Source organism: Anguilla anguilla, chromosome 10 (genome assembly GCF_013347855.1).
Source record: "Anguilla anguilla isolate fAngAng1 chromosome 10, fAngAng1.pri, whole genome shotgun sequence".
NCBI lineage: Eukaryota > Metazoa > Chordata > Actinopteri > Anguilliformes > Anguillidae > Anguilla > Anguilla anguilla.
The window spans coordinates 43738425-43765351 of record NC_049210.1 but is presented as its reverse complement, the minus strand read 5'-3'; the positions used below and the strand labels follow the sequence as shown (position 1 = coordinate 43765351).

The 26927-nt window shown below is 48.2% G+C and overlaps 4 protein-coding genes across 6 annotated transcripts; all 4 read left to right on the top strand.

Moving 5' to 3' along the window:
* The first annotated feature begins 374 nt into the window (after positions 1 to 374).
* tut7 (terminal uridylyl transferase 7) lies at positions 375 to 13165 on the top strand. 3 transcript variants are annotated; one of them, XM_035380391.1, is made up of 29 exons: positions 375 to 393; positions 1514 to 1976; positions 2239 to 2396; positions 2606 to 2722; positions 2828 to 3005; positions 3170 to 3258; positions 3354 to 3405; positions 3560 to 3629; positions 3919 to 4045; positions 4125 to 4244; positions 4493 to 4627; positions 4790 to 4970; positions 6477 to 7213; positions 7606 to 7756; positions 7904 to 7990; positions 8197 to 8297; positions 8481 to 8538; positions 9004 to 9107; positions 9409 to 9498; positions 9678 to 9791; positions 9940 to 10017; positions 10148 to 10325; positions 10468 to 10515; positions 10639 to 10730; positions 10840 to 10955; positions 11282 to 11475; positions 11554 to 11609; positions 11752 to 11803; positions 11890 to 13165. In XM_035380391.1, the coding sequence occupies exons 2-29, from the start codon at positions 1532 to 1534 to the stop codon at positions 11952 to 11954; spliced, it is 3993 nt and encodes a 1330-aa protein (XP_035236282.1). In that variant the 5' UTR covers positions 375 to 393; positions 1514 to 1531; the 3' UTR covers positions 11955 to 13165. The 3 variants fall into 3 exon arrangements, with proteins under 3 accessions (XP_035236282.1, XP_035236283.1, XP_035236281.1); XM_035380390.1 differs by lacking the exon at positions 375 to 393 and having other exon boundaries at positions 620 to 1976; XM_035380392.1 differs by lacking the exons at positions 375 to 393; positions 11554 to 11609 and having other exon boundaries at positions 619 to 1976.
* A 411-nt stretch (positions 13166 to 13576) lies between these two features.
* On the top strand, positions 13577 to 17046 carry isca1 (iron-sulfur cluster assembly 1). Its single transcript, XM_035380397.1, has 4 exons — positions 13577 to 13730; positions 15212 to 15265; positions 15411 to 15516; positions 15657 to 17046. The coding sequence occupies exons 1-4, from the start codon at positions 13650 to 13652 to the stop codon at positions 15803 to 15805; spliced, it is 390 nt and encodes a 129-aa protein (XP_035236288.1). The 5' UTR covers positions 13577 to 13649; the 3' UTR covers positions 15806 to 17046.
* Positions 17047 to 17254: 208 nt separating this feature from the next.
* LOC118207096 (G-protein coupled receptor 54-like) lies at positions 17255 to 20583 on the top strand. The gene is made up of 5 exons (XM_035380395.1): positions 17255 to 17745; positions 18223 to 18347; positions 18622 to 18757; positions 19284 to 19522; positions 19820 to 20583. The coding sequence occupies exons 1-5, from the start codon at positions 17517 to 17519 to the stop codon at positions 20168 to 20170; spliced, it is 1080 nt and encodes a 359-aa protein (XP_035236286.1). The 5' UTR covers positions 17255 to 17516; the 3' UTR covers positions 20171 to 20583.
* Positions 20584 to 20762: 179 nt separating this feature from the next.
* golm1 (golgi membrane protein 1) lies at positions 20763 to 26886 on the top strand. The gene is made up of 11 exons (XM_035380394.1): positions 20763 to 21569; positions 22284 to 22471; positions 22934 to 23113; positions 23196 to 23250; positions 23388 to 23466; positions 23559 to 23649; positions 23935 to 24106; positions 24266 to 24367; positions 24808 to 25089; positions 25173 to 25298; positions 25405 to 26886. The coding sequence occupies exons 2-10, from the start codon at positions 22343 to 22345 to the stop codon at positions 25295 to 25297; spliced, it is 1215 nt and encodes a 404-aa protein (XP_035236285.1). The 5' UTR covers positions 20763 to 21569; positions 22284 to 22342; the 3' UTR covers position 25298; positions 25405 to 26886.
* The last annotated feature ends 41 nt before the right edge of the window (positions 26887 to 26927 follow it).

The following is a 26927-nucleotide window of genomic DNA, read 5'->3' as shown; positions in this document are numbered from 1 at the left end:
ATGTTGACTATTAATGGCAAAATAAAGATAATAATACAACATTTTTTTAAATTATATTATCATTATATCATGATATCCATATTATCCATAAAAATTAATTGGCTTGATTACTTAGTGTAACTCAACATTACAGCGTCTCCAGTTAGCCTATAGCCAGGTGCTTCAGGTTTCACGTTAAGCCAGAACACGGGTTACATTAGCCTTCCCAGGCTACCCCGAAAGTCAGCCTGGGAAGGCTAATGTTGTGGTTGTAATAAGAACTACGCGTTCTGGGTATTAGACCGGTTTGTTCTTAGTTGGGACAGCACTTGCACGCTGCACATACCGAATCCGCAAGTATTTTTATCCTGCTGGCGAGCCAACATTGCATGTCTTCGTTGTGTTGTTAGCCTGGTAAATATGGAAGAAATAACGCAAGCAAGGTCCCAGCACAGTTTGACTTTATATAGTCCGACCTATTAGTGATATAGCTAGCGGCATATAGCAGGCTAACTATGTGGCACATTTCACATATCAGCTACTTCGAGGCTTTGCTAAGTATCAAATGAGGTTTCCACCAGGCTGGATGGTCTATGAGATGGTTAGGTAGCTAATTTACCGTAAAGTCCACGCTTAGATTCAGCACTTTACGACATATCGCAAACATGCAGAGCAATGTCATGTCATGGTTTACAGCTAATGGCTATTTTTGATTTTGTTATTTTTTGTCTTGGATAAACCGTAAAAGAAAAGCCAATAATAATATCGGATTGTACCCAACGCAAAGACTACTATAGTGGTAGCTGAGACTGAGAACACTTGATTAAATGTATCTAGGTAGTTTAGCAAAAAGTCGCTGCCAGTCTTTAGCCAGCCAGGCTGTTTCTTTTAACTAGCGTTAGCTATATTTAGCTTGTTAGTCGGAGCTCCATAACCGTACGCATAGAGCTCGAGAGCGCTGCTAATGCTAGTTAATTACCGTGTTGATAGTGGTTGGGACGAGCGGTACGCTACTTGTTGACGCACTGCAAGCTAGTTAGCTAACAGGCTAGTTAGAAGGTTGTATCTTACTAGCAGGGCAATTTTGTCTCATTGAAACACAGCAGCATTTGTGCTAGGTGTTTGCAGCGTCGCGGCTAGTGAGGAGGGATACCAATCTATCTGGCTAACGTTAACTTGCTATGTTATTGTTAGCTTTCTAGCCAGCTTACATGTTGATTAGCTAGGTAACGTTCAGCGACATAAAAGTATGATCTTGACGAATGTTGAGTAGCTAGCTAACTATTATATTGCTAGCTAGTTCACTTTAACACTGATGTATGTTTTCCTTTGAGTCGGTTTACGTGAAATAAGTCGCTGTGCACTTTATTTGGAAGTTTACTATCGTTACTTTACATGGCTATTTTGCATCTGAGGGTGTTACATAGTTTATAGTTTAGTAGTCTCAGGCTAGTGACATTTTTTAATTTTTTCCGGATGTAAAATTATCGACGCTGGTGTGTATTTTTCTTTTTTCACTATCCTTGAATCTTAGGCTTAGTTGACAGATCCAATGGAAGAATTAACGGCAGGTAGAAACCGCCACACCAAGCAGCGCAAGGAGCGGGCCAAGGTGGCGGACGATCCCGAGAGCTGGAGGACCCCAAGGCGCATGGACGCGCCCGAGTCTGGAAGGGGCTTCGGCTCTGCACCTGAGCGAGGCTTTCCCCGCAAGAGGGGTGGCGCAGGGAGCTTCAGTGGCAGCCCCAGGAGAGGGGGCTATGGACCGCTCAGTGCCAGCGCTGGGCAGCGGCCTCACGGCGAGCTTATGGAAGGGTTCAGGAAGTTCCCCGCTCCGGAGACCCGCCAGGGCCCGGAGGATAACTGGAGAGATCGCGCGTTTGCGCCGGACAGCCACAGGAAGAAGGGCTTTCACAAAGAGGAAGGGGAGCACCAGGCCGCCAGGTTAGAGCCCGGCATGGAGTCGCCCAACCAGGAGGCACCCAGTTCCACCGCAGGTACATCTCTGCCGCTCCCCAGCGTTGCTGCCTATAAGAGGCACTGTGTCTTTGGTGGTGTTGCAGGTGTGTGGTGTGGTAGGTTAGGTTTTGGGTGGTGTTGCAGGTGTATGAGATGTGGGATGTTGGGTGGTGCTGCAGGTATGTGGTGTGAGAGGGGAGGTTTTGGGTGGTGCTGGGAGAGGTTGCAGGTGTGTGTGGTGTGGGAGGGGAGGTGTTGGGTGGGGTTGCAGGTGTATGAGGTGTGTGTGCTGTGGTCCAGGCGGGCGCAGGGTCAGGATGCGGGACCGCAGGAGGATGCAGGCGGACCAGCAGGACGCCCCGGTGATCGATGAGTCCGGACTCAGTGAGGAGCAGCTGATGGAGCTCAGGCAGGCCGAGAATCGCATCGGCAGGGAGTACATCTACCGCCTGGAGAAGGTCAGAACCTGACCCTGTGTGTGTGTGTGTGTGTGTGTGTCTTATAACAGTCTATGTGTGTGTTTTATGGTCTGTGTATACATGTGTGTTTTACAGACAATGCATGTGTTTTTCAATGAGCGTATGTGTTTGCGTGTGTGTGTGTGTGTGTGTGTGTTTGTGTGTGTATGTGTGCGTGCGTGCGCGTGTGTGTGTGTTTTTGTCACTAGCGGTCCCGGAGCAGTCCCAGTGCCAGGTACAGGTGTTCCCTCTGTGAGCTGCTGCTGGACTCTCTCTCCGCCGCCCACAAACACATCCGGGAGAAGTGGCACAAGAAGAGAGCACGGGTAACCATGGCTACAGCATATCGCTCTGCAGGATGATGCTCCGATTGGCTCTCGGGAGGTGGAGGATGGTCTCACGGGTGACGCTGTCTCGCAATTGGTTCTTAGGACAAGCGGGAGGAGCTGATGCTGTCGGAGATCCTGCCGCCCACGGAGGCGCAGGTGGGAGCCGCGGAGGCGGCGCTCGAGCAGGTGGTGCTGGAGTGCGGGCTGAGCGAGGAGGATGTGAGGAGGAGGCGTCAAATCCTGTCCTCCATGGAGGAGGTGATCAGAGCCACACTGCCAGGTACAGCTCCCGCGCACCCGAGTACCTCCCCCTGTGCACCTGAGCCTCTCCTCCTGCACACCTGAGCTGCTCCCAGCACCCCTGAACCCCGCCCTCAGTGCCCATTAATTTTTGCCTCAGTACCCCTGAATTGCTCACTCACATGCAACTTGTTGCCTCTTCAGATTGTTCGTTGAGGTTATATGGATCGTCTTGCACTAAATTCGGTTTCAAGGCTTCAGATGTCAACATGGATGTCAAGTTTCCTTCTCATGTGAGTGCATGACACATGCCTTAACTCTCATCACTTTCTCTCACTCATCTGTCCGCCATCTTTTATTAATGTTGTGGAATGGTTTGTTTCTACAGATGCATCAGCCTGATGTCCTTCTTTTGGTCCAGGAGAGTCTCTCTAGTAGCTGTGAGTAGGAGCCCTCTGTTGGTGTGGAGGCTGATCTGTGGTCAGCATACCACTTTAGAGACTGATCAGCGTACTGGGTTAATGAAACTGATCTGAGATAACTGTACTGGGTTAATGAGACTGATCTGAGGTCAGTGTGTGTGTCTGGTTCCAGCCCTGTACGGAGACCTTCAGGCGGATTTCCACGCTCGGGTTCCTGTGCTCATCTGCACAGAAAAGGCCAGGTGAGGACATCCCGCCAGCCCAAACTGAACGCTGTCCTTCCATCTCTCCGTCATCCCTCTGTCTCTCTTTCCATCACCCTCTCTTTCTGTCATCAATCTCTCTTTCTCTATCATCCTCTCTTTCTCTCCATCATCCATGCTCACTTTCCTAAAATAAGCTTCTGTGGAGGGTAATCTGAGTGCGCAGTGTGGCGTTTGGAGCCCTCATGAATGGCATTCTGGGATACGCACTGCTGTCAGGCTGCTGTGTGAGTCATGGCCCTTACTGATGATGTCATTGTCCCTGCAGTGGGCTCACCTGTAAGGTGAGCGCCGGCAATGACTACGCCTACCTGACGACAACGTACCTGTCCGCGGTGGGAGAGCTGGAGCCCCGCCTCCTGCCCCTGGTAGTCGGCCTCCGACGCTGGGCACAGGTGAGTCTCTCTCTCCGGCTGGGTCTGAGGTGGCCGCAGGTATTCGTCTGTACTGACACCTGTCAATCACTGTGCTCAGATCTGCCACGTGGACCAGCCAGAGGAGGGGGGGCTGCCCCCATACGTCCTGGCGCTCATGGTCATCTACTTCCTGCAGCAGTGCAGAGAGCCTGTTCTGCCCGCTTACCTGGGCACCGGGGTGAGAGCTACCAGCCTTTACCTGTGCCACACAGTTACCTGCACCTGATTCCTGTCTGATTACCTGTACCACTCTGCCACCTCACCTGTACCCCCTTATTTTTAGCATATATACTCATATATACCATTATCTGTACCCCTCTGGCATGTATACACTCAAGGCATATGCACCCTCAGCTGTACTCCTCTGCCATATATATGTTGAGGTCATATATGCTCTTACCTGTACCCCTGTTCTGCCTGCTGTAGATTAAGGAGTTCTCCGTGAGCAGGCTGATGGATTTCAGGCTGACCGGCCTGGAGGCGGGCTGTGTCCTGTGGGAGTATTGCCCCGCCCCCGAGCAAACCACGCCCCCCACAGAGAGCTGCTACAGGCAGGGCAAGGTGAGCCCCGCCTCCTTTTACCAGCATGCTGCAGTCAGCGCAACGTTACAGCGCAAACACACTTACAGGGAGATGCTGATTCATTTGTGTGTGTGTGTGTGTGTGTGTGTTCGTATGTGTGTATGTTTGCGTATGTGCGTGTGTGTGTGTGCGCGTGTGAAGGCGCCCCTGCTCTTTCCAGCTGACAGGCAGAGCTCGGTCAGGGTGGGGCAGCTGTGGCTGGAGATGCTGCGTTTCTATTCGCTGGAGTTCCACATGGCTGGTCACGTGATCAGCGTCCGCACGAACTGCCCGCTGTCGCGTGAGGCGCGAGACTGGCCCAAAAACAGGATCGCCATCGAGGGTGAGGCTCCGCCCCTTCCTGACTTTTCCAGTGGGCCCTTGTGAAGGAGTGGCCCTTCACCAGTTCAGGTGTTGGTTAATTGATTGTATCTAATTGTTAATTGATTTTATTTGTTAATTAATTTGGTGTAATTGAAACCCAGGTGCAACTGATTGGCTCAGCCTATTTAAGTGACTGTCGGTAAGGACAGAGGGAGAGGTGAGCCACTCCTATCATTTGTACTGCTGGTGCATTTAAAATAATTATTAGTCTTTTCAAGTCTTGTTTTCTCAGTTGTTTTTTCAGCCTTTTTACATTTGGTGTCAGACGTGGGATTTAGCCCCCATCACGTTGGGGTGACTCACTTTTAAAAGGCTTTTAAAGAGATTTTACACTGAGTTTTTATTGGACTTGAAAGATGTTTTTGGACAAGCCAAGCCAGCAAAGAGCAGCATTTCTGGTCGGAGGTCCAAAGGAAGATCCAGGTGGGGCTGAAGGTGGACCATCGGGAAACCCAGACAGAGCAGCGGGGCCCAAAAATGGGAGCAGCTGGAATACCCCTTGATTGGCTGGGGAGCTGTAGCTGGCTCTGTTTGAAGGGGTAATAGTCCAGAGCCCATGGGATAACAACTCTGATAGACAGTGTGAGGAGCCTATAGCCCAGGAGTCCTCCATCTTATCCAGAAAGGGCCGGGGTGGGTGCAGGCTTTCATTCCAACCAAGCAGTTACACACCTGATTCTACTAATCATGGTCCTTAGCAGAGACTCTAGTGGTTGATTAGTAGAATCGGGTGTGTAACTGCTTGGTTGAAATGAAAGCCTGCATCCACACCGGCACTTTCTGGATAAGATTGAGGACCCCTGCTATAGCCCGTTGGGAGGTGGTGTCCTGGCCCTGCAGAGCTGTTGATGCCAGAGGGAGGAGCTGTCTGATGTCCCTAATTGGGGGGGCTAGCCTCGATAATCTGGGAGACAAGCTATCCAGTGTGATCTGTACTATCATGGACTGTTCCTGGTTGAATGCAACGTTCTAAATTGACTGCTTTGGAAGCCCCTGCCCCTTGTCTTGCCAACTGGAGAGGGGGGAGGAAATGTGAAGGAGTGGCCCTTCACCAGTTCAGGCGTTGGTTAATTGATTGTATTTAATTGTTAATTTGGTGCAATTGAAACCCAGGTGCAACTGATTGGCTCATCCTATTTAAGTGACTGTCAGTAGGGACAGGGAGAGGGAAGGTGAGCCATTCCTACCAGCAGTACGCTGGTGCTTTTAAAATAAATTATTAGTTTTTTGAAGTCTTGTTCTCTCAGTTGTATTAAGGCTTATACTACACTGTACAGCTTTTTAAAACGACATTTGCTTTGCAGTTTAGTGCTGCTTCTTACTAAACCAAAAGCATAAGAGGAGAAATCCATGTGAATGTTATGCTCAGGTCAGCAGTGATACTGTGTATTTGGCGAGGACTTGCAGGTGCAGTCTCTAAGGTGTGTGTGTGTGTGTGTGGTGTGTGTGTGTGTCTCTGCTGTAGATCCCTTTGCGGTGAAGAGAAACGTGGCTGGAACAGTGAACAGCCAGCTGATGTACGGCTACATCCTGCACTGCCTCAAAACCACCTACAAGTACTTCGGCCTGCCCCACACCACCAATCACAGGCCGGACTCCCAGCACCGAGCCAATCGCAGAGCAGATGGCGCAGCCCTGTGTGAGGCGGAGCCAGGGGCGGGGTCGGACGACTTCGGGCTGAGCGCGCTCCGGGTGACGTCCGACGCCAGGGGGGCGGACAGGAGCGCCGACTGCGTGATCGAGGAGGAGATCGTCATAGAGACGGAGGAGAGCGAGGATGCCGACCCCACGCACCTGCCCTACTTCCCGCAGGAGGCGGAGCAGGAGCCGGAGAGCATGTCGGACTCCGAGGGAGCCGCGCCCGGGCAGGATAACGAGGACCACGCCCCGGCGGACGAAGAGGAGGAAGATGAGGAAGAGGAGGAGCCAGAGGAAGGTGGAAGAGCATTTGGGAATTGCCTCCCGGACAGCCTCACCCCTGAGCGGGACCTCTACCCCCTGGACGCTGTGTCAGGGGAGGAGCTGCTCTCGGAGGGGGAGGGGCCAATGGACGTGCCCAGCTCGGTAGGAGAGGAAGAGCCGGCCCCCCAGCCAGCCACTCCAGGCTCTCCCCTGGGGAAAAATGGGAGACCAGAGAATGAAGGCCACGCCCCCAGCAGCCTCCGCTACCAGTTCAACAAGCAGGCCTTCACCCGCGGAAAGGTAGCCTCCACCTGTCCACAGCACCCCTGCACAATCTGACAAACACAAGATGGTGTTTAACTCCAGTCTGTATACGAGCAGTAAGAGATGGTGTGTGATGTGGGAGGGGCTGTATTGGGAGATGGTGTGTGATGTGGGAGGGGCTGTACTGGGAGATGGTGTGTGATGTGGGAGGGGCTGTATTGGGAGATGGTGTGTGATGTGGGAGGGGCTGTACTGGGAGATGGTGTGTGATGTGGGAGGGGCTGTACTGGGAGATGGTGTGTGATGTGGGAGGGGCTGTACTGGGAGATGGTGTGTGATGTGGGAGGGGCTGTATTGGGAGATGGTGTGTGATGTGGGAGGGGCTGTACTGGGAGATGGTGTGTGATGCGGGTGTTTGTCTTCCACAGTCCCACGCTCTGGTGTGCGGTCTTTGTAAACGTGATGGACACTTAAAGCGCGACTGTCCCGAAGATTTCAAGAGGGTTGAGCTGGACCCTCTGCCGACCATGACGCCGAAGTTCCTTGAAATTCTGAACGAAGTTTGTGTTCAGTGCTACAGTGAGTATCCACCACGCTAAAACTAACACACCACTCCACATTTATTGTTCTGAATTTATGCCTCTACTCTACAGAGTATACACAGCATTTACTCAACAGTGCATACAGTGTCCTCTTGCACTTGGTGCTGTTTATCTCTTTCTGCAGTGGATTTTGCTCCAGACGAGCTGGAGGAGCGGGTTCGAGAACACATCCTGCAGGACCTGGAGAAACACATCAGATGCCAGTTTGAAGGTACTGCAGCTGGGCTCAGACTGCACACCGCAGAGACCCCCCCCCCCCCCGCTGTATCCCCATATCACACCACAGAGACCCCCCTGCTGTACCCTCGTATCACACCACAGAAACCCCCCTGCTGTACCCCCATATCAGAGACCCTCCTCTTGTACTTTCTGTTCCTTCTGTATTTCTGTGCTTATTTTTCACTTCCTGGTTGGCAGGGGCCAAGCTGAGGCTGTTTGGGTCTTCAAAGAACGGCTTTGGATTCAAGCAGAGTGACCTGGACATCTGCATGGTCCTGGAGGGAAGAGACGGTGTGGAGGTGACAGTTACTCCCCTGATATCAGTCTGATGCACTGGGCCTGCCGTGTCTTTACTTACCTGAGACTGTTACTATTACTGAGGTCTCATAATTATTAATACAGATTTATTACAGCAGTAATGTGATTATGAATCATGGCGGCCATAATTCTGTGCAACAGTTTCAAACTAATCTTCACCCCAGGGGTTGGACTGCATTGCCATCATCGACAGCCTGGCCAGAGACCTGAAGAAGCACCCAGGTGAGTCTCAGATCTGGTTAGATTAGAGTTAAATGAAGAAGTCCCTCAAAAACAAATAAATTAATGTTTTACTGTTTTCATTCTTACAGCAACTTCTCACTATATATAAGATTTCAGCATCAATCCTGTATTCAGGTTCAGGTGTGTGCCTGCTTTGAGTGTCAATATGCTGTTCCTGTCTTTTAAAGATGTGTCTGGAAAGACAGTGTGTACAGACATTGCTGTGAATCCCTTGCCTCAAACTCCCATAATTCATTGTACAGTATTTGTTGAAGTGCTTGATGGGAATTGTATTTCAGTGCTAAATCAGATTTGTTTTAGTTACAGGATTTTAAGAACATTGAGTTTAAAGCTTTTGAAAATAAATCAAGTTATGTTTGGTTTAGGTTTCGACCACAAACAACGCGTGCGTTTAGCAAAATGGGGTGAAGGCTTAACCCCACCGTGCCTGTGTTTAACCCGTAGGCTTGCGCAACATCCTGCCGATCACCACAGCCAAAGTGCCGATAGTGAAGTTCTTCCATGTGAGGACCGGTCTGGAGGGAGACATCAGCCTCTATAACACCCTGGTACCCTGCCAAATAGTGCTCCCTATAACACATGCATGAGTCTGCAACACCCTGGTAGCCTGCCATATAGTGCTCCCTGTAATGCATACATGAGTCCAAAACACCCTGGTAGCCTGCCATATAGTGCTTCCTATAGCATGTACATGATGGCCGAATCTTTAGACCAGGTTCAGAAGGAAGGCTATTGCTGTGTAGCAGATATTGAAGTTAATGGGATGATGAAATGCCCTGTAGAACAGTAGAGTGGGCGGGGTGTGGACGTGTTAGCCACGCCCCTCTCACTATACCCCTCCCCCTGCAGGCTCTGCATAACACTCAGCTGCTGGCGTCTTACGCCGCCATCGATCCTCGAGTCAAACAACTCTGCTACGTCATGAAGGTGTTCGCTAAGGTGAGGTCTCACAGATGGATTTTTCCATTTTTTGGATTTGATTTCTGATTTAAGCTAATAAAATAAATAAATAAATAAAATAAAAAATAAAAAATCTCCACTTTTCTCTGCTCAGTGATGTAAAATTCTGTTTCCATGGTGTGTGTGTGTATGTAGTCACGGTAACTGCTTGTTTGCAGGTGTGCGATATCGGGGATGCATCTCGGGGAAGCCTGTCCTCCTACGCCTACACCCTGATGGTGCTGTACTTCCTACAGCAGAGAACCCCGCCTGTCATACCCGTCCTGCAAGAGGTACCAAAACCTGCACACGCCCCCATTTAAAACTTACCTGGATGACCCTGAACACACTGCACACCATGTACATGGGCAAACACTGAATTCACCCCATTACCACACCTGCCTGCTCGATGTGCTGGTTTATGAGTTTGATTTTCTGCAGATTTACGATGGGGATAAGAAGCCAGAGGTGTTGGTTGATGGGTGGAATGTTTACTTCTTCAAGAATCTGGAAGATCTGGTGAGTGCGTTTCCTGTGTGCGCTCAGATTGTTTCCTGTGTGGCGAGTGCGTTTCCTGTCGAACCCTTAATTTCCGTTTTTGGTTTCTGTGTGTGCCTGTGTGCATGTGTGTGTGAATGTGCGTGCACAGCCCAGCCGGTGGCCCGCGTACAGGACCAACACGGAGAGCGTGGGGCAGCTGTGGCTGGGTTTGCTCTGCTTCTACACCGAGGAGTTTGACTTCAGGGAGCACGTGGTCTGCATCCGGCGCAAGCTCCCCCTCACCACCTTCAAAAAGCAGTGGACCTCCAAATACATCGCCATCGAAGGTGAGCGGTCAGGTCTGGGACAGACCAAACGCTCTGCTCTGGGGGGGTGACTGGGCTTTTACTGTTTATTAAATAGGCACATGAACAGATAAGATTATAGGCCTATATTGATATGGATTATGTTTTATCTATTGCATTGCAGATCCCTTTGACCTGAACCATAACCTGGGGGCTGGTCTGTCCAGGAGAAGTAAGTATACCTTCTGCTGTTTTACCTGCATCACCAGATTCACCCGTTTTTTCCCGAATCACTTAATTCACCTGTTTAATCTGCATCACCTGTTTCTGTTCTGTTTGGCTTTCATTTTAATAGTGACCAATTTCATCATGAAGGCTTTCATTAATGGAAGACGGGTCTTTGGCTCTCCGGTCAAGGTTTTCCCCCCGGAGTACTCCTGCAGAATGGTGTGTGAGCAGTGGGGAAGCACGCAGACACGCACGCACGCACGCACGCACACACAGACAGTCTCATGCTTCAGCATCAGTGTGTCCTTCTGGTCCGCTCTCTCTGCAGGAGTACTTCTTCGACCCCGAGGTGCTGACCGAGGGCGAGCTGGCTCCAAACGACCGCTGCTGCCGCATCTGTGGGAAAATCGGCCACTTCATGAAGGACTGCCCGATGCGCAGGAAGTAAGGGCACCTGCTTCCTGTCCGCTGCTCAGCCGCAGAGCTTATTGGTGGGAGTGGGAAGCAGTTATCTCCGGGCTTTTTGAAAGGGCAAATGTGTCACTGCTGTCAAGCTCTTAACTACCACTGAGCAGTTTTCACAGCAATTGTGTTTGCGTCTGTGTTTATTGCATACATATATATGCACGATGCGCACGTGTGTGTGTGTCTGTGTGTGTGTGTCTGTAAGTTATGGGGTATGTGTGCGTGGGGGGGGGGGGGGGGGTCTTGTGTGTACGTATTGGGCGTGTGTGTGTATCGTGTGATTGACAGCTGTGGTTGTGCTGCAGAGTAAGACCGAGACGGGGCCATGAGGATGGGCGGCGGCATATTGAGCAGGAAAGGGCGGAGCCTCAGGACCACGCCTTCCAGCAGACAGACAGACGGAGGCAGGAGGACTGGGAAACCAGAGAGAGGCGCTGTTTCCTGTGTGGGTCCCACGCCCACATTAAGAAGGAATGTCCCCAACACAGGAACTCCACAGGTAAGCTCTCTGTCTGTTTCTCACTCCCTCTTCCTTTCTCTCGCTCACTTGCTTACTCGCTCTCTGATTTTACCACAGGGGCGTCCTTCTCCTCGTCTGCTCCCAGCAATCTAAAGAACTACAGAGACAGACGGGTGAGCCCCTGTGTACATGACTACACACACACACTTTGCATTCTGTTCTGCTCCTTGCTTCTCTTACTAATATAGAGGTTCACTTCTTTTGTGTGTATGTTTTTACATATGTTTACATGCTTGTGTACATTTGTGTGTCTAGGGCTCACCTCAGCGGGAGGAAAAGAAGCAGGTGATTTTGAGCCCTGCTGCAGGTGAGTTACATTGTGGTGTGTGTGTGTGTGTCCTGGCCTCGTGGTCTTACAGCCATTGAACTCAGCTGTGTGTGTGTGTCTTTCAGGTAGTCTTGTGAGTAGGAATATGACTCAGGGAAGATCCTGGCAGAAGAAAAGCAGCCAGAACTGAGAGGTGCTAGAGGAGCAAGAGGTGCTGGAGGTGCAGGGGGAGCAGGAGGTGTTGGGAGTGCAGGGGGAGCAGGAGCTCCACTTGGTTCTCCGTGCTGCAGGGAGACGCAGGTCTTCCACTCCTCCCCACTGAGACCCACACTGAGCCAAAGGTGTTAATGTTTTTTAAAAGCTCCTTTCAGGGGCAGTTTTTATTCACCATCAGTGTTTTAAACCAAAGCCATTGTGCGTGCTCTTTTGTTAACTTGATTTTTTTTTTTTTTTTTTTTTGCGCTGTGAAACTGCATTCATGTCCAGCAGACACAGTGTAGCTGAGGTTTTGAAAGTGGTACAATGTGCGATGACATGAGCTTGCAGGTCTGATGCGTTTCTGTTGAGCGATGGTGTACCGTAAGAACGAGGCTGTGTGCTTTTGACTTATGCGCAAAATAATTCTGTCCTCAAATAATCGATTCTTCTATGTTCTACTTCTGAAACGATCAAATATAAACACAATTAAACTACATGTTCCCCAAAACACTCACACACACACACACACGCAGTTCCTGTGGACTGGCACTGTGGTCCTCTTGCTGAGGGGAGCGGTTGTGTTTGTAAATGTTTGCCTGTTCAAACACAAGATTGTCCAAGGAATCAATTCTGGTTGTTTTTCTGTAAGTTAATAAGGAAATTGTTGCCGGTATCCCAAAAACTAGTATTGCACATGATCTGAGGACATAAATACCCTTACAGAAATGGAATATTCTGCAATATGTTGAAAAACTATATTGACAAGATCAGAACAAGAAACTTCAACATTTCAAAATATATGCTTAAATATACAAAGGATTGCCATTTTCAAATAGTGCAGAAATGTTTTTTTTTTTTTTTTTTTTTAAATATATAGATGTAGGATATTTAACATTTTCTAAGTCAATTTTGTTTTCAGTGTATTCAAATTCTGTAAGGGTATGTTTCAAAATGTTTTTTATTTCTATAATTTAGTTGTGTAAAATGTTTCAGTGTTTAAAATAAACATTTTAAAGTCTTGATAGCAAGAATATGGATTTAAATCAAAAGCACACAGCCCTTAATGTGAGTTTGTTTTGCTGGATGATGTTATGGCCTCTGTGCTTTGCATAGTAAGGTGGGGCTCAATCTCAATTTGCTGCTATAACTGAATCTACTGTCTGCCAAACCTTCCCTGGAAATAAAATCTCTTTAAAACCTGTTGATTTGCGTTTCCATGACCACTGAGCGCTGATGAATTTTTACCATGGGACTGCCGTGAGAATATTCAGAATACCGGGTGATAAATTATAAAGGAAGAAATAGAAGTAGACATACAAATGACATATAGTTACTGTTCACATAGAGAGAAGTCCGCTAGTTATGTGTGCGTATGCTAGTATTTATTTTGGTTATTCTGCTTCCTTGCCACTTTAAAACGTAAAATTGCTATTTATAAGGTTGCGATTTTCTTAAGAGGGGCGACTTCCTATGGTAACATCATTGAGCATTTAATTGTATAAACACATTGTGTAACGACCTGATGTAACTATGTAACGGGCAAATACCCAAACTGGCCGGCTATTGGCCGAACTAGGCTGTCACTGACGGAATCATCCTATTATGGGGCACGTAGTAGGTTTATGTCGCATACGTCACACTTTTATGCTGATATGCTAGTTTATGTAGCTTTTCATATGGACGAAACATGTCTGCCTCTCTAGTCCGAGCGACGGTGAAAGCTGTCAGTAAAAGGAGATTACTCGCTACAAGAGCTGCTCTGACATTGGTGAGTCCACATCCGGTAAACATCCGTGCTATAGTACCACTAGCTGTTTTCCTCTTGTATACAGTGACTTTATGAACCATATGAAGCTTATCTAACCGTCCTCATGACGTCGGTTTGCTTTTGGGAAAGGTCTCGAGACGACTAGCATGCTAGCTAAGCTAGTAAAGTTTGTCCCACAGTGACATTGCTCCGCATTTAGCCAGGAAAGCTATCGATAGATAGCTTTAGGCTGCCCTGTGATAGCCTAGCTTGCTTGTATTTTCGTAGCATATCTAATTTTGAGGTTTCGTGGTTTGTCGAGCAGCTTGTTAACAGAAAAACAACTACTGCGAGCTAGCTAGCTCATGTTAAATCAGAAGCTGTTCCGTGGTTTAGCTAGCTAACGTTACTGTACGTTGGCTATTTCGACCAACTTGCGTTAGGTGATGTAGTTAAAATAGTTATAATAATTGACCACTAGCATTGGCGTGGTTAAGTAGTGAGACATCCCGACGTTTGACTTTTGACAACTTAAAACGTTAACTAATGTGTCATACCTATGAAGTAAAACAACAGGACATCATCGGTAACACGTATTAGCAATCGTCCCAGCACACGTTGAGGCGCGACCTTCGTTGGCACGCAATTTAGCTAGTTAATGTTAGATAACGACTAACAGACTGTCAACATGACAGCTAGCTTAGGTAGCGAGCCTTTGCCTGTTTTGACAGAGAAATTGTGGTCAAGCTAGCGATGTGTGAATTGGTAGAATTAACGTTATGCGTTGTAACTGAGCCTTTGGCAGGTTAGAAAGATGAGGTATAATTGAGCCTTTTGGTCTTGTGAATTGCCCGTTTAGTTGGACAGGGAGTGGCGATCATGTTGGGAGAACGATGATGTTTTGAGATGGATATCAAGTCGTTTAAAAAATTTATACTAGGCTTCATGACATGTTAAAGATAATTCGCGGCCAAATAAAAAGTGGGGTTGTCTGATTATTGTGTAATAATGAGGAATTGCATTTATATAGCATCTGACATCCCACAATATCACTGCAGTATTCATTTTATGAGTAGATTTGAAAACGTAAAACCAGCACTTCCTTTTGTACTGAGAGAACCGAAAATGCGGAATATTTGGGGTGTCAATTAACTTGAATCTTTAAAAGCCTCACGGCTGAATGAAACTTTGACCGTCACATTCTCGTCAAATTGGACATTTGTGTAACTGTCCAATTTTAAGTCTCCCTACTTTTAAAGAAGCGGAACAGTTTGAAACTTGTAGGCTTACGTATTAAAGAGCCAAAATGCTCGAAAAAGGACAGCAGACGTGTTTATTGGACATAACACCCTCTCTGGAATGTCCAACATCCTAAGTACTGCCTTGGAATGAAGTCACAGTTCACTCTCTCAGTTCTAAACTGTACGCATGCCTTGTTGATTAATGTTGAGAGGTGAGCAGCAGTGTGTTGCTCACGCTGATGTCCTGTCCCCCTTCTGCAGACCCCCTCTGCTGTCTCTAAGATCAAGCACATGCTGCAGAACAAACCAGAATACGTGAGTTCGACTGTGTTTTTAAACTTTCTCAGGGCAGCTTGAGACTTGTATTCCCATTATTTACATGGTTTGTAAAAGCTTTTTTAGAGCATTCCCTATATCCCCTCTCTCCTCCCCACTTCCCCCTTCTCCCATCTCTAAGCAGGTTGGCCTCAGAGTGGGGGTTCGAACCCGTGGCTGCAATGGACTCACATACACACTGGACTATGCAAAGACCAAGGGCACAGCAGATGAACAGGTGATCCAGGATGGTGAGTAACTCCGCCCAGTCCCTCTCCCCTCATAGTATAACCTCGCCCACTCTCTGCCACTCAAGACATTTGCTCTGCCCGGGCTCCTCCTTAATGCCCCGTTGAATGCACCAGTGTTCTCTCCCTCGTTCTGTCTGCAGGTGTGACGGTGTTCATTGAGAAGAAGGCCCAGCTGACCTTGCTGGGCACAGAGATGGACTATGTGGAAAGCAAGCTGTCCAGTGAATTTGTCTTTAACAACCCCAACATCAAAGGAACCTGCGGCTGTGGGGAGAGCTTCAACATCTGACGCCACAGGCCCTGCCCTGTTGCCATGACTCCCCTCCCTCGGCTCCTCCCGCGTCCTCCCTCTGTCTTCTCCATTATATCCGAATGCTTCACACTGCACAGTGAACCTCTGTCTCATCCCTTCATTCATAGAGCTGCATTTATCTATTTCCTGTGATGCACACATTTCAGAAAGCCTTATTTTAGAACTGCCGGTGATGTTTTTGTGGGATGATACGTAACACTGGACAAGTCTAACCCTGCTCCTGTAGGCCGCAGCCTGACAATGATGGGTGTGGTCTGGAGAACTGCCCGTGGCACCCTGTCAGTGCTGCTCAGGGCACTGACTCTGGGTGTGGTACCCTGTCAGTGCTGCTCAGGGCACTGGCCGTGGGCGTGGTCGTCCAGTGGTCTCATGTCAGTGTCCCCCTCATCAACAGTACTAAACCTATCACACACACACACACACCCTCATAAACACGGTGACCTAATATTAACATGCACGCACCTTCACCGTCGGTGTGGAATATATATCAGGCGTGCTGTTTTACGTTGTTTCTCATGGTCGCAGTCAGTCTTTGTCAGAGGTGTATTTCCACTGTGCTACCAGCACTGTAGCCAGCCCGCAGGCTGGTCTTTAGCCACGGAACACACAGGGTCAGTGCAGGGGTGTGTGAGAAGGGGGCCTGACTGGGTCACCTGATCACAAGAGCGTTGGGTGAATATTGAACATGGTCACTGTTACCCATTTTACCATTTCTGCAGTTCCCTGCCATGCTGCCCCACTTTTCAATGGTTTGCATCATTTATTGAAAATAATTTCTGTTGGGGGGTTTTTTTTTTTGGTTTGTTTTTTTGTAATTTATTTCATCAGTTTGTGTGGGCTCTATTGTGCTGAGTATGTAAATGAAGATGCAAGCCCCTAAGGGTACAGGAAATGATGTAATCCAGAACCTGGATGTTTTGGAGTGGAAAGAAATGTGTTTTGATACAAGCTTTAAGGTTGTAAATTCTGTTTGTATTTTCGTCGCTAGCACCGCTGAGTGCATGAACATATAATATGAATGTAAATGTCCCTTAACCATAAAATAACGCACAATTTTATTTTTTATGTACAAATATAAATGTGTTTGGAAAACCGTTTCTGCTCCCTTGCCAGATCTACGGGATGACTTTGTACAGTGTTTTTAGTTCAGAAATGTAACTAGTGCAATATGTGAACTGTAGGTGTGACACCCATAATTAAATCATTTCATCAGTGCTCCTCTGTCTCCCCCTGTTGTCTGTCCTCTGCACTGCAAGCACCTCCTCACTACAGTAACAGGGCCAGATGCAGTGTTTCTCCAGAGATTAATGTAGGCGTTAGTGAAAATATGTCTTAAAATCTTAATAGCTGGAGTAGACTCACTGGCAAAAAAAACGCCACATTGCTCTTGGTTGATAGCAAGGACAGGGTGCACTGTCCGTTAGAGGGCGAGCACGAGGAACAAACATCCACAGTAACAAAGCAGCATGGAGCAGAGGGGCTAGGGGGTGGGGAGAGGGAGGAGACTGGCTGACAGGGCTATATTAAAGGCAGGGGACAGACTGGTGCTCCTGCTTTCCACCAGACCGCAACCCCATGGGCTGCTGCCCCACGCTGTGATTGGCTGGGACTCTCAGGCTGCTGCAGGCTCAGTTTTATAGGCCTGGACTTGCCGTGATTGGCTGGGATTGTGAGGACGCCGGTTACCATGGAGGACGGATGGCAACCGAACGGCACCGCCGCTCCACCGTGCGACCCGGACGCGGCGTGCAACGGCTCGGCGCTGGCGCTCCTGACTCCGCCCCTGCTGGTGGACGCCTGGCTGGTTCCCCTGTTCTTCGCCATCATCATGCTGCTCGGCCTTGTGGGAAACTCCCTGGTCATCTACGTGGTCACCAAGCACCGGCAGATGAAGACGGTCACTAACTTCTACATCGGTACGAGCCGCGGTCGCTGCTGGTGCACATCGGTGTATCGGGGACGGGTGGGCGTGTCTGTGGACTGATACGGTTCTGCCAGCGTTCAGTTTGAATGGCTTTACTAAGCAACCATCAGTCGAGACATGCCAGTCCTGGTGGGGTCTATCTGGGGTGCCTGTTGCGAGGTTTTCTTCATCATCAGAATTCACACTCTCTCCACACTGTCCTGCAGGGATCGCAAAAAGTCAACAGTTTCTTGTGTACATTCTTTTTCCTTTTTATTTTTTATTTATAGCCATATAAAATCGTGCCTTACCCTATAGGAAATCATGTAACATTAGAGGAAATTCTCAGGCAAATTTTTATTGTAGTTTTTTGCATGAGCACCTTGTGGTGCCAGCTACCTTTATGAACAGTGTGAATTGTGTCCATTGTTATCTGAGCCTCCGTCTGCAGGTTTTTCCTTTAGGGCTCAGAGTTGTTTGTTCTTTCCAGCGAATCTGGCAACCACTGACATCCTATTCCTGGTGTGTTGTGTTCCCTTCACTGCGACCCTCTACCCCCTGCCCAGCTGGGTGTTTGGGGACTTTATGTGCAGACTGGTCAACTACCTTCAACAGGTAAAACAGAACTTCACCTCAATATCATCATCTCTTACAGGTACAGCTGACTGAGGATAGGATAGTGTAAGCATGGTGCAGGTACAATTGACAGGATGGGATAGTTTAAGGGTGGTGTAGGTGTAGCTGATGGAGGATATTGGTGGTCTAAGGGTGGTGTAGGTGTAGCTGATATAGGATAGGGTGGCATAAGGGTGGTGTAGGTATAACTGACGGAGGATAGGGTTGTGTAAAGGTGGTGTCAAGGTGATGGTGTACAGGTGACCTCCTGCAGGTGACGGTGCAGGCGACCTGCATCACGCTGTCGGCCATGAGCGTGGATCGCTGCTACGTGACCGTTTATCCTCTTCAGTCCCTACGCCATCGAACGCCACGCATGGCCATGGCCGTCAGCATCGCCATCTGGATAGGTACCCCACCGCTTACCCACAATGCCACTGCTTACCCACAATGCCAGTCAAACACAACGCCACTGCAGGTGTATATACCTGACCTGCACACGCACATAATCACACGTCTACATCTGGCGTGATCAAAGTGAGTAAATATGCCCTGGAAATTACAGCAATGTGACAGTTATCGATTGGTGTTGCGTGCTAGTGTTTGTTTTAGGGTGTGGATTGTGTGTGTTTGGGTTGGTGTCGTGCGTTACGGTTCCGTGTTAAGGTTTGAAAGTTTGGGTCATGTGAGTTTTGGTCGGTGTTGTGCGTTAGTGTTTCTCTCAGGGTTTGGGTTGGGTTGGTGTTGTGTGTTATTGCTTTGGTTTTGGCTGTGTGAGCTTGGTTTGGTGTCGTGCGCTAGCAGCTGACATGTTGTAATCACTTTCTACTCACCAACTGGCAGTGTGCCCATTATTGAGCAATGTTCTGTGGGTTTTTGGGTGGGGCTTCACATGGGGCGGGGGGAACCTCTCCTCACACCTCGTGTCTCTGGCAGGGTCGCTGGGACTCTCTGTGCCTGTGGCGGTGTACCAGCGGCTGGAGACGGGGTACTGGTACGGCCCGCAGGTGTACTGCACCGAGTCCTTCCCCTCCCCCGAGCGCCAGAAGGCCTTCATCCTCTACACCTTCCTGGCGGTCTACCTGCTGCCGCTGCTCACCATCTGCCTGTGCCACGCCTTCATGCTCAAACGCATGGGCCAGCCCGCGGTGGAGCCCGCAGACAACAGCTACCAGGTCAGCGCACGCCCGTGCACTGTGTGTGTGTGTGTGTGTGTAGGTGTGTGTATGGGTGTGTGTGTGTGTGTGTGTGAGAGTGTGTGTTTTTGTGTTAGAGAGAGAAGTGGTGTTTGTGTCTGTCTGTGTGATCATGTGTGTGTGTGTGTTTGTGTCTGTCTGTATAATCATGTGTGTGCGTGTGTGTGTGTCTGTGTGGTCGTGCGTCTGTGTATACCTGTTCAGGTGGGTCAGTGGTTCAGGGCAGGCCCTTAGACGTAGCAGGGCTGGTTGTCATGGAGACGGGGTGCCGCGCAGGTGCAGGTGCTGGCGGAGAGGGCGGAGGCGGTGCGGACGCGGATCTCGCGCATGGTGGTGGTGATGGTGCTGCTCTTCACCGTCTGCTGGGGCCCCATCCAGCTGTCCGTCCTGTACCAGGCCCTCCACCCGGCCACGCGCAGGAGCTACGCCCTCTACAAACTGAAGATCTGGGCCCACTGCATGTCCTACTCCAGCTCCTCCGTCAACCCCATCATCTACGCCTTCATGGGAGCGAACTTCAGAAAGTCCTTCAAAAAGGCCTTTCCTTTCATCTTCAAACGCAGGGCCGGGAGAACAGCGGGGGCCTCGGCCAACACAGAGCTGCACTACCTTTCATCCGGAACATGAAGGACCGCAAAAGGCCAGGCTGCATCACACATACACACACACATGTACATGCACACACACACACACACACACACACACAGACTCCCTCGGGACAGAGAAAACAGGCTAAAAAAAAAAGCGATGAAACGTGCCGGGCAAACCAGTCCCCCTTCCTTCCCTGACTCGTTTCTGGATCAGTGCGTTTGGACACTGACACGCTTATATCCGACAGAATGTAATGAGGAAATGTAAGAAAAATACCTCGTTTACAGGAAAGGTGAAACCGCCGTTAAAGGCTTGGTGTGTGTGGAACCTGTTTTGCCGTTCTCACTGTAGAACACGCGGTTAGCTGTGAACACTGTGCTTGCTGTGGACGGAGTGTGGCGCAGTGGGTAAGGAACTGGGCTCGTAACCGAAAGGTCGCAGGTTCGATTCCCGGGTAAGGACACTGCCGTTGTACCCTTGAGCAAGGTACTTAACCTGCATTGCTTCAGTATATATCCAGCTGTATAAATGGATACAAGTAAAGTGCTATGTAAAAAAAGTTGTGTAAGTCGCTCTGGATAAGAGCGTCTGCTAAATGCCTGTAATGTAATGTAATGCTGCGTGCGCTTACCGCAGTAAACACTCCCCTGTAGCTGCTCCGCTAAACACAAAGGAATGGTGTCTCCACAGACAGCTCATTTTACCTGCCAGTGTAACGGATGAAGTGACGAGTATATTGTTCGCACATTGATGTACTCTGTTTAATAACTTTTGTTTTAACGAACTGTAAAAATACATTTTAAAAAATGGACAAAGCAATGAAACATTTACGTTATAAACTTAAATGAAATTAAAAACGTGTTACATAAAACTTGCTGAATTCAGCTAAAAGAGAAATGTATAATTCTTTCAGTTGGAATTTTTCTAAACATTTTTGACCGCAAGCAAGTGTGCAATATTTTCCCTCTTGGTTTAGCAAAATTGTTTATCTGTCTGGTTGATTGTCAGCACAAATTTACAGCAAAGACCATATAGGCCTACTACGTTAATGTAATGCAATTTATTCAATCCAATTGTGAAATTATCCACTACTCCAATGTAGCCGAACAGTTCACTGGTAGAAAAATGTATTAATATTTCATACATAATGCGGCGAGAGGATGGATCCTTGAGTATGGTTGAGGCTTTCACCGCGAGAAAAATCCAAGATTTTTCCCAGATCATGGAACATTTTGAACATGACATTTGCCCAAAGCGGTCAAACGTTTTATAATTTGTGTTATTAAATCAATGCAGACTTTATACAGACCGCTCGGTCCTGCTGAGCATTTGCTCTCCGTACCGCGCTGAGCCTGAATGTTTGCTGTGCTGTGTTGGCAGCTAGACTTCCGCGTTTCCTCCGACTTCCTGCTCAGTTCTGCAGTTGCCGTGTTGGGTGAGTGCTCGTACCGAAAATAACTCTCTTGTATGTGGTGTTTGTGGTGGATTTGAGGTAAATTGGGAGCACAGAACATTAAGTCAACGACCGTTTATCAAAGCAAAATGTAATGTGATGAATTTGCTCTTCGTGTCCGCATATGTTGTTTCACTTTTCATCTGCATTGCGAAGTGAGCATCGCGTCAAGTGCTGCTCAGCCAGAGCTAACGCTAGCTAGTTTAGAAAGCATTGTTTGCTTGACAGTATTATACGGTGTGGTTTTCAATTTTCCTTTACACGTCGTTAACGCTAGTCTGCTTGCAAAACTGCCAATGTACAGCTAACAGGTTAACTTGTTAATTGAAAACGGTTCACCTACAGAATCTGGCTATTGTCTGTTTAAATGAGCTATCTTACATTAGCTAATCTCAAAGATCATGTCCACTGCACTGGTAACAATTCAGATCTATGGCTCAGATCCAAATGATTACGTGTGCCAATCATTATAAAATGCCTATTTATTTGATATGCAGCAGTTGTGCTGTGCAGTGTAACGTCTATAGTATGACAGAGTCAAAAAATAAGGTACAGTGTAGATATTTGCTTGCAAATATTATACCAGTGTTGGAACTTTTCAGTCTTTAATTACGCCAAAGAAAATAAATTCGTTTCCAAGCTGTGTGTATGGGGAGGAAGAGCCACTTCAACTCTGGCTTCGTCATGTCCCCCCAGTTTGGTCTTCCTAGCGTCGCACACTTGCTAGCTCACCCGTTTTCCGGCTCACGGTTGCCATGGGAGGCCTTGGAAACGGGCGTCGCGGAGGAAGGTCGCCGCCGCTTCTGATTGGCGCCTTGATCGCTTGCGTTCTCGTGCTGGGATTCAACTACTGGGTGTCGAGCTCACGCAACCTGGAGCTGCAGGTGAGTTGGAAGCATGGATCATTCTCCCTCCCACTCTTCAGAAGATGATGTGGAAGTGGTTTAGTGTGGGAAAATGATTTTTTTTTTTGGCAAATGCACTTTATGGAGTTTGAGGGGAGAATGTACTTAATGTTTAAAATTATTTTGTGTTGGTGGAAAATGTGTATATGATTTTGTAGCAACTCTGCCAGTTTAGAGATTCATTACTGGTCTCTGACGGTGTGCAAAATAGGTAGAAAAATGTGTGCAATTGGCAACTAAGTGTACAGAAATATCATAGGTCCCTATCCCATAAGTTTTCCTCTATGGGAAGTCCAATCGTTTTAAACCACTCCCTAGGTCCAGTCACAGTTTTTTTGCGGTGGGCGGGTGCGTGGGTGGAGCTGTGACTGTGGGCGGAGCTTGACCATGGGTGGAGCCTTGACTGTGGGCGGAGCTTGACCGCAGGAGGTGTTTGCGCAGACGCAGCTGTTTCAGATGGAGGGAGCGGCGCGGAGAGCGGCGGCAGAGAGGGCAGCTGTGGAGCAGAAGAAGGCGGCGTTTGAGGAGCAGCTGCGCATGCAGAGCGACCAGATCAAACGCATGGAGGACAGTCACAGGATCCAGCTGGATACCATGCAGGCTAACTGGAAGCAAGAAAAGGTACGGCATGTACACTACAAAACTCACTTACCCACAAGGCCTTGCAGCAGTGGATGAGAACCGCTCTCTTCTTCTATTTCAGACAATTCTGGTGTTAAACATCTCCACAAGCACTAGAACAATCCAGATATTGAAAGGTAGGATACCCTCTTCTCTCTTTCCCTCTCCTTATCACCACACCTTTTTCCTCTTCTGTCTCTCTTGTTACATCCCTCCGTCTCTCATGCTCTCTCTCAATGTCTCTCTCTCTCCCCTCCCCCCTCTTTCTCTCTAGCTCAGTTGTTCGGTCTGGAGGAAATTCAGAAGGAGCTGCAGGACTGCCAGAACAATCGGATCAATCTGAGTACTGCCATGTGAGTTTACCCACAATGCACCTGGCTAAAGGGGCGGGGACATTTGTGCTTGCATGTGTGTATGTGTACTCACTGTGCAGTGTGTTGTGTAGGAATCAGTGTGAGGCTCAGATGAGTGCTCTGAAGAAGGAGTGTGCAGCCAAAACCCCTGAGAAACCCCCACCTGTCTCACCCTCCTCTCAGGTACCTGTCCCCTGTGTGTGTGTGTGTGTGTGTGTGTTTGTGTAGGATGGTGCACCCATGTGTGTGTGTGGTTTTCACTAATGTTAAGTAATTTCTCTGGGGCAGTTTACAAAAATCCAGATTCGTGCAACATTAGTCTGGATTGAGGCTTTTTCTATGTACCCTGTATTTTATAATGTGTTCCTCTAATATAATTTGTCATTAGTGTTGTGCATCTGCTTTGCTTTGTATTCATGGCCCACTCCCTGTTAGCCTTGTTGTGACTTTGGTTTGTGTCCTGGGCAGGAGAAGTCCGGCCCCCCTCTCAGCCGAACGGGCCTGGAAGAGAAGCCAGGCCTGGATGACACCAAGAAGCCCTCTGTCCTCGCCCCGAAAACCAGCCGGACCGGCGCTGAACCAGACAGTACCAACACCAAGCTTTCTGCGCTGGAGACCAATGAGATTGCCAAAGATGGAGGTACAAAGTCCCCACATACATTAGCAAAATGCACACACACACACACGCACACATACACAGCGTAGCTGAATGCTACATGGTACACTGACTGTGGAGAGGGTGTGTTCTTGCGGCGGCAGGCAGACAGTATGTATTTACTGTGTGTACTCTCCAAATCAGAGAAAAGCGACATTACCCAGCAGCAACCCCCAGTGGGCGTGGCCAAACGGGGAAATGACTTGGAAGTGATGGAAACCCATGTGGGGAAGCAGCAGTCTACAGGTTAGACATGACTCACGACCTCAGTATTCCACGGTCATTCTAACCGCATTCTAATGCTCTCTGTCCTTCTGTCACTATTCTACTGCAATTCTAACCGCATTCTAATACTCTCTGTCATTCAGTCACTATTTTACTGCCATTCTAACAACATTCTAATGCTCTCTGTCATTCGGTCACTATTCTACTGCCATTCTAACCACATTCTAATGCTCTCTATCATTCGGTCACTATTCTACTGCCATTCTAACAGCATTCTAATGTTCTCTGTCATTCTACCACTATCCCAGCTAACACAAAACGTTCTCATAATGCTGTATAAATGCAAGGAATTCTTATTATTGAAATTATAAGGCTGATCAATAATGAAAACGGCAGATATTCTTAGCATGACTTTACACAAATGGGGAAACAATGGAACTAATTCAGATCCTTTGCTGCAGGAAATGATGTGGTTGTGGTGGAAAAGGAAGACAAACGTGTGGACACACCTGAGGACAAACCTGAAGACAAACCTGAAGACAAACCTGAGGACAAACCTGGAGACCAACCTGAGGACCAACCTGAGGACAAACCTGGAGACAAACTTGAGGACAAACCTGAGGACCAACCTGAGGACAAACCTGGAGACCAACCTGAGGACCAACCTGAGGACAAACCAGGAGACCAGCAGAATGCTGCAGGTTCTGAGGCAGTGAAACAGACTCAACTCAAAGCTAACGCAGGTAATCTAGGACAGGCCACTTTCCCTCCTGTGTTCTTTCTTAAAGTTGCACAAGCAGGTGACAATGGTTTTCCGCCCTGGCAGGTAGAGATCCGGCTGTAGGCCACGCCCTGTCGGACCGGAAGGACAAGCTTGCGGATTATAATGGTGACGCTGACAATGAGGGCGAGTTTGAGGCAGACAAGCAAGCCGAACTTGCCAAGCATTGAGGTATGTGGGTGAGTGCGTGAGTGAGTGAGTGAACGAGTGCATGAACGGGTGAGTGAACAAGTGAGTTAGTGAGTGAACGGGCTGAAATGTGTATTTTTTCCGATAGGATCGGACTGAAGATCAAGGCCGCTGAAGATAAGTGGCTGGACAGTCTAATAATTCACACAAGTTCTGTAACCATGGAGATGCTGAAGATATTCCTGATCTTCCAGTGACGTTGCACATGATGCCTTAATGATCCAAAATGAATGTATCTGTACAAGGGGCCTGAAGACTTGCACTGCTCTGAACTACAAAGAAGATCCACATACGACATGCATACACCTGTATGCTGCATACACCTGTACCTGTACACCTGTATGCTGCATACACCTGTATGCTCAGTTTATATCGGGACCGGTCCCAAGTTGAAAATGAATGGCACACTCCTAATTCTGCTCTGGGGACAGACGAGAGGGCGGGATTATTGCTGTCTCTCAGATCTGACTGACTGATGCTTCCACAGGTCATCCAGTTTAACCAATCACATTTAAGCTGTGTCAGAGGTGCCCGTGGGAGTGGCCATGTCTTCCACTACCTCTGTGTAAAATGGATGCCCGCCTAACTCTTGCTTTTTCAAACTGCTTCACATGCGTTTCGATGCGTTTGACCTTGATCCGGAAAACTGAATCCTAAAGACAGCTGTTTCATTGGATGTAGCGATCGTAGATTGGATGTTTTAATTGGGTGTGGGGAATTATATATTAGTTAGGAAAGTTCATTTCCTTATGGGTCTTACCCCCCACCCCCCGTACTATGACTACTGAGTGCCCCGTTTGCAGTTTATTATTTATGAAATGTGTGTTTGCTGGATTAGAGCGTCTGAGCACCCAGAGCCCAGAACCACACCGCTGTGTTTCAGACACATTATGAAGGAGATTCACTGAAGCTTCGCCCTGCCGGATCAGACTTTGGGAACGCAGTGCTCCCCGTGGTGGTAGGACCGCCAAAACTGGAATTACACCTCTGAACATACACCTGCTATATCACTGCCAGCTGCTCCAATTGTGGCATGTACACACACACACACACACAAACACACATACACATATGAATACACATACACAACTCTTGAAGAAATGAGGAAAGGTGTCTTAAGGATGTCTTTCTCTTCTTAAGCTCTACTTTAGTGCACGATGCCAGTCTTCATCACATTGCGCCGACCGTCCAATCAGCAGGGCTAGTCCGTCTGAATGCATTACCAGGGTAACCGTCCTCGGGGTTGTGGGTCTTGCTCTGTTCGTCCTGAACTGGTAGTTTGCAGACACTGAATGAAAGATTTTATAATTTATTTTATAGATTTTGTATTTGTGGTTATGTTTGTTCTGATTGAAGCTGTTGAACATGTTTATGCACATTCTGGTGGAAATAGTTTAATAACATGGCATAGCTTGCTCAAGATTTGATTTTTTTTGTAGTGTCTGAGAAATCTGGAAACCACGCCAAGTGGACATATCGTAGAAATATAAATATTTTTCGTAGAAATGTGAATATTCCATTGTGCGCTTTCTACCATGGAGATGGGAATAAACTTACCTGAATATAAACATCAGTTTGCTGTGGTTTAGCAAAGAGACACACACCTTGTCA

Bases quoted from the DNA above. Each gene is read 5' to 3' on its own strand.
- golm1 (XM_035380394.1), top strand. From the start codon at position 22,343: ATGGGAGGCCTTGGAAACGGGCGTCGCGGAGGAAGGTCGCCGCCGCTT. The intron at 23,251-23,387 runs GTAGGATACCCT...CTTTCTCTCTAG, and splicing joins AACAATCCAGATATTGAAAG to CTCAGTTGTTCGGTCTGGAG. The intron at 24,368-24,807 runs GTTAGACATGAC...CCTTTGCTGCAG, and splicing joins GGGGAAGCAGCAGTCTACAG to GAAATGATGTGGTTGTGGTG.
- isca1 (XM_035380397.1), top strand. From the start codon at position 13,650: ATGTCTGCCTCTCTAGTCCGAGCGACGGTGAAAGCTGTCAGTAAAAGG. The intron at 13,731-15,211 runs GTGAGTCCACAT...CCCCTTCTGCAG, and splicing joins CAAGAGCTGCTCTGACATTG to ACCCCCTCTGCTGTCTCTAA. The intron at 15,266-15,410 runs GTGAGTTCGACT...ATCTCTAAGCAG, and splicing joins TGCAGAACAAACCAGAATAC to GTTGGCCTCAGAGTGGGGGT.
- tut7 (XM_035380391.1), top strand. From the start codon at position 1,532: ATGGAAGAATTAACGGCAGGTAGAAACCGCCACACCAAGCAGCGCAAG. The intron at 7,757-7,903 runs GTGAGTATCCAC...CTCTTTCTGCAG, and splicing joins AGTTTGTGTTCAGTGCTACA to TGGATTTTGCTCCAGACGAG. The intron at 11,476-11,553 runs GTAAGCTCTCTG...ATTTTACCACAG, and splicing joins CCAACACAGGAACTCCACAG to GGGCGTCCTTCTCCTCGTCT.
- LOC118207096 (XM_035380395.1), top strand. From the start codon at position 17,517: ATGGAGGACGGATGGCAACCGAACGGCACCGCCGCTCCACCGTGCGAC. The intron at 18,758-19,283 runs GTACCCCACCGC...TGTCTCTGGCAG, and splicing joins CAGCATCGCCATCTGGATAG to GGTCGCTGGGACTCTCTGTG. The intron at 19,523-19,819 runs GTCAGCGCACGC...GGTGCCGCGCAG, and splicing joins CCGCAGACAACAGCTACCAG to GTGCAGGTGCTGGCGGAGAG.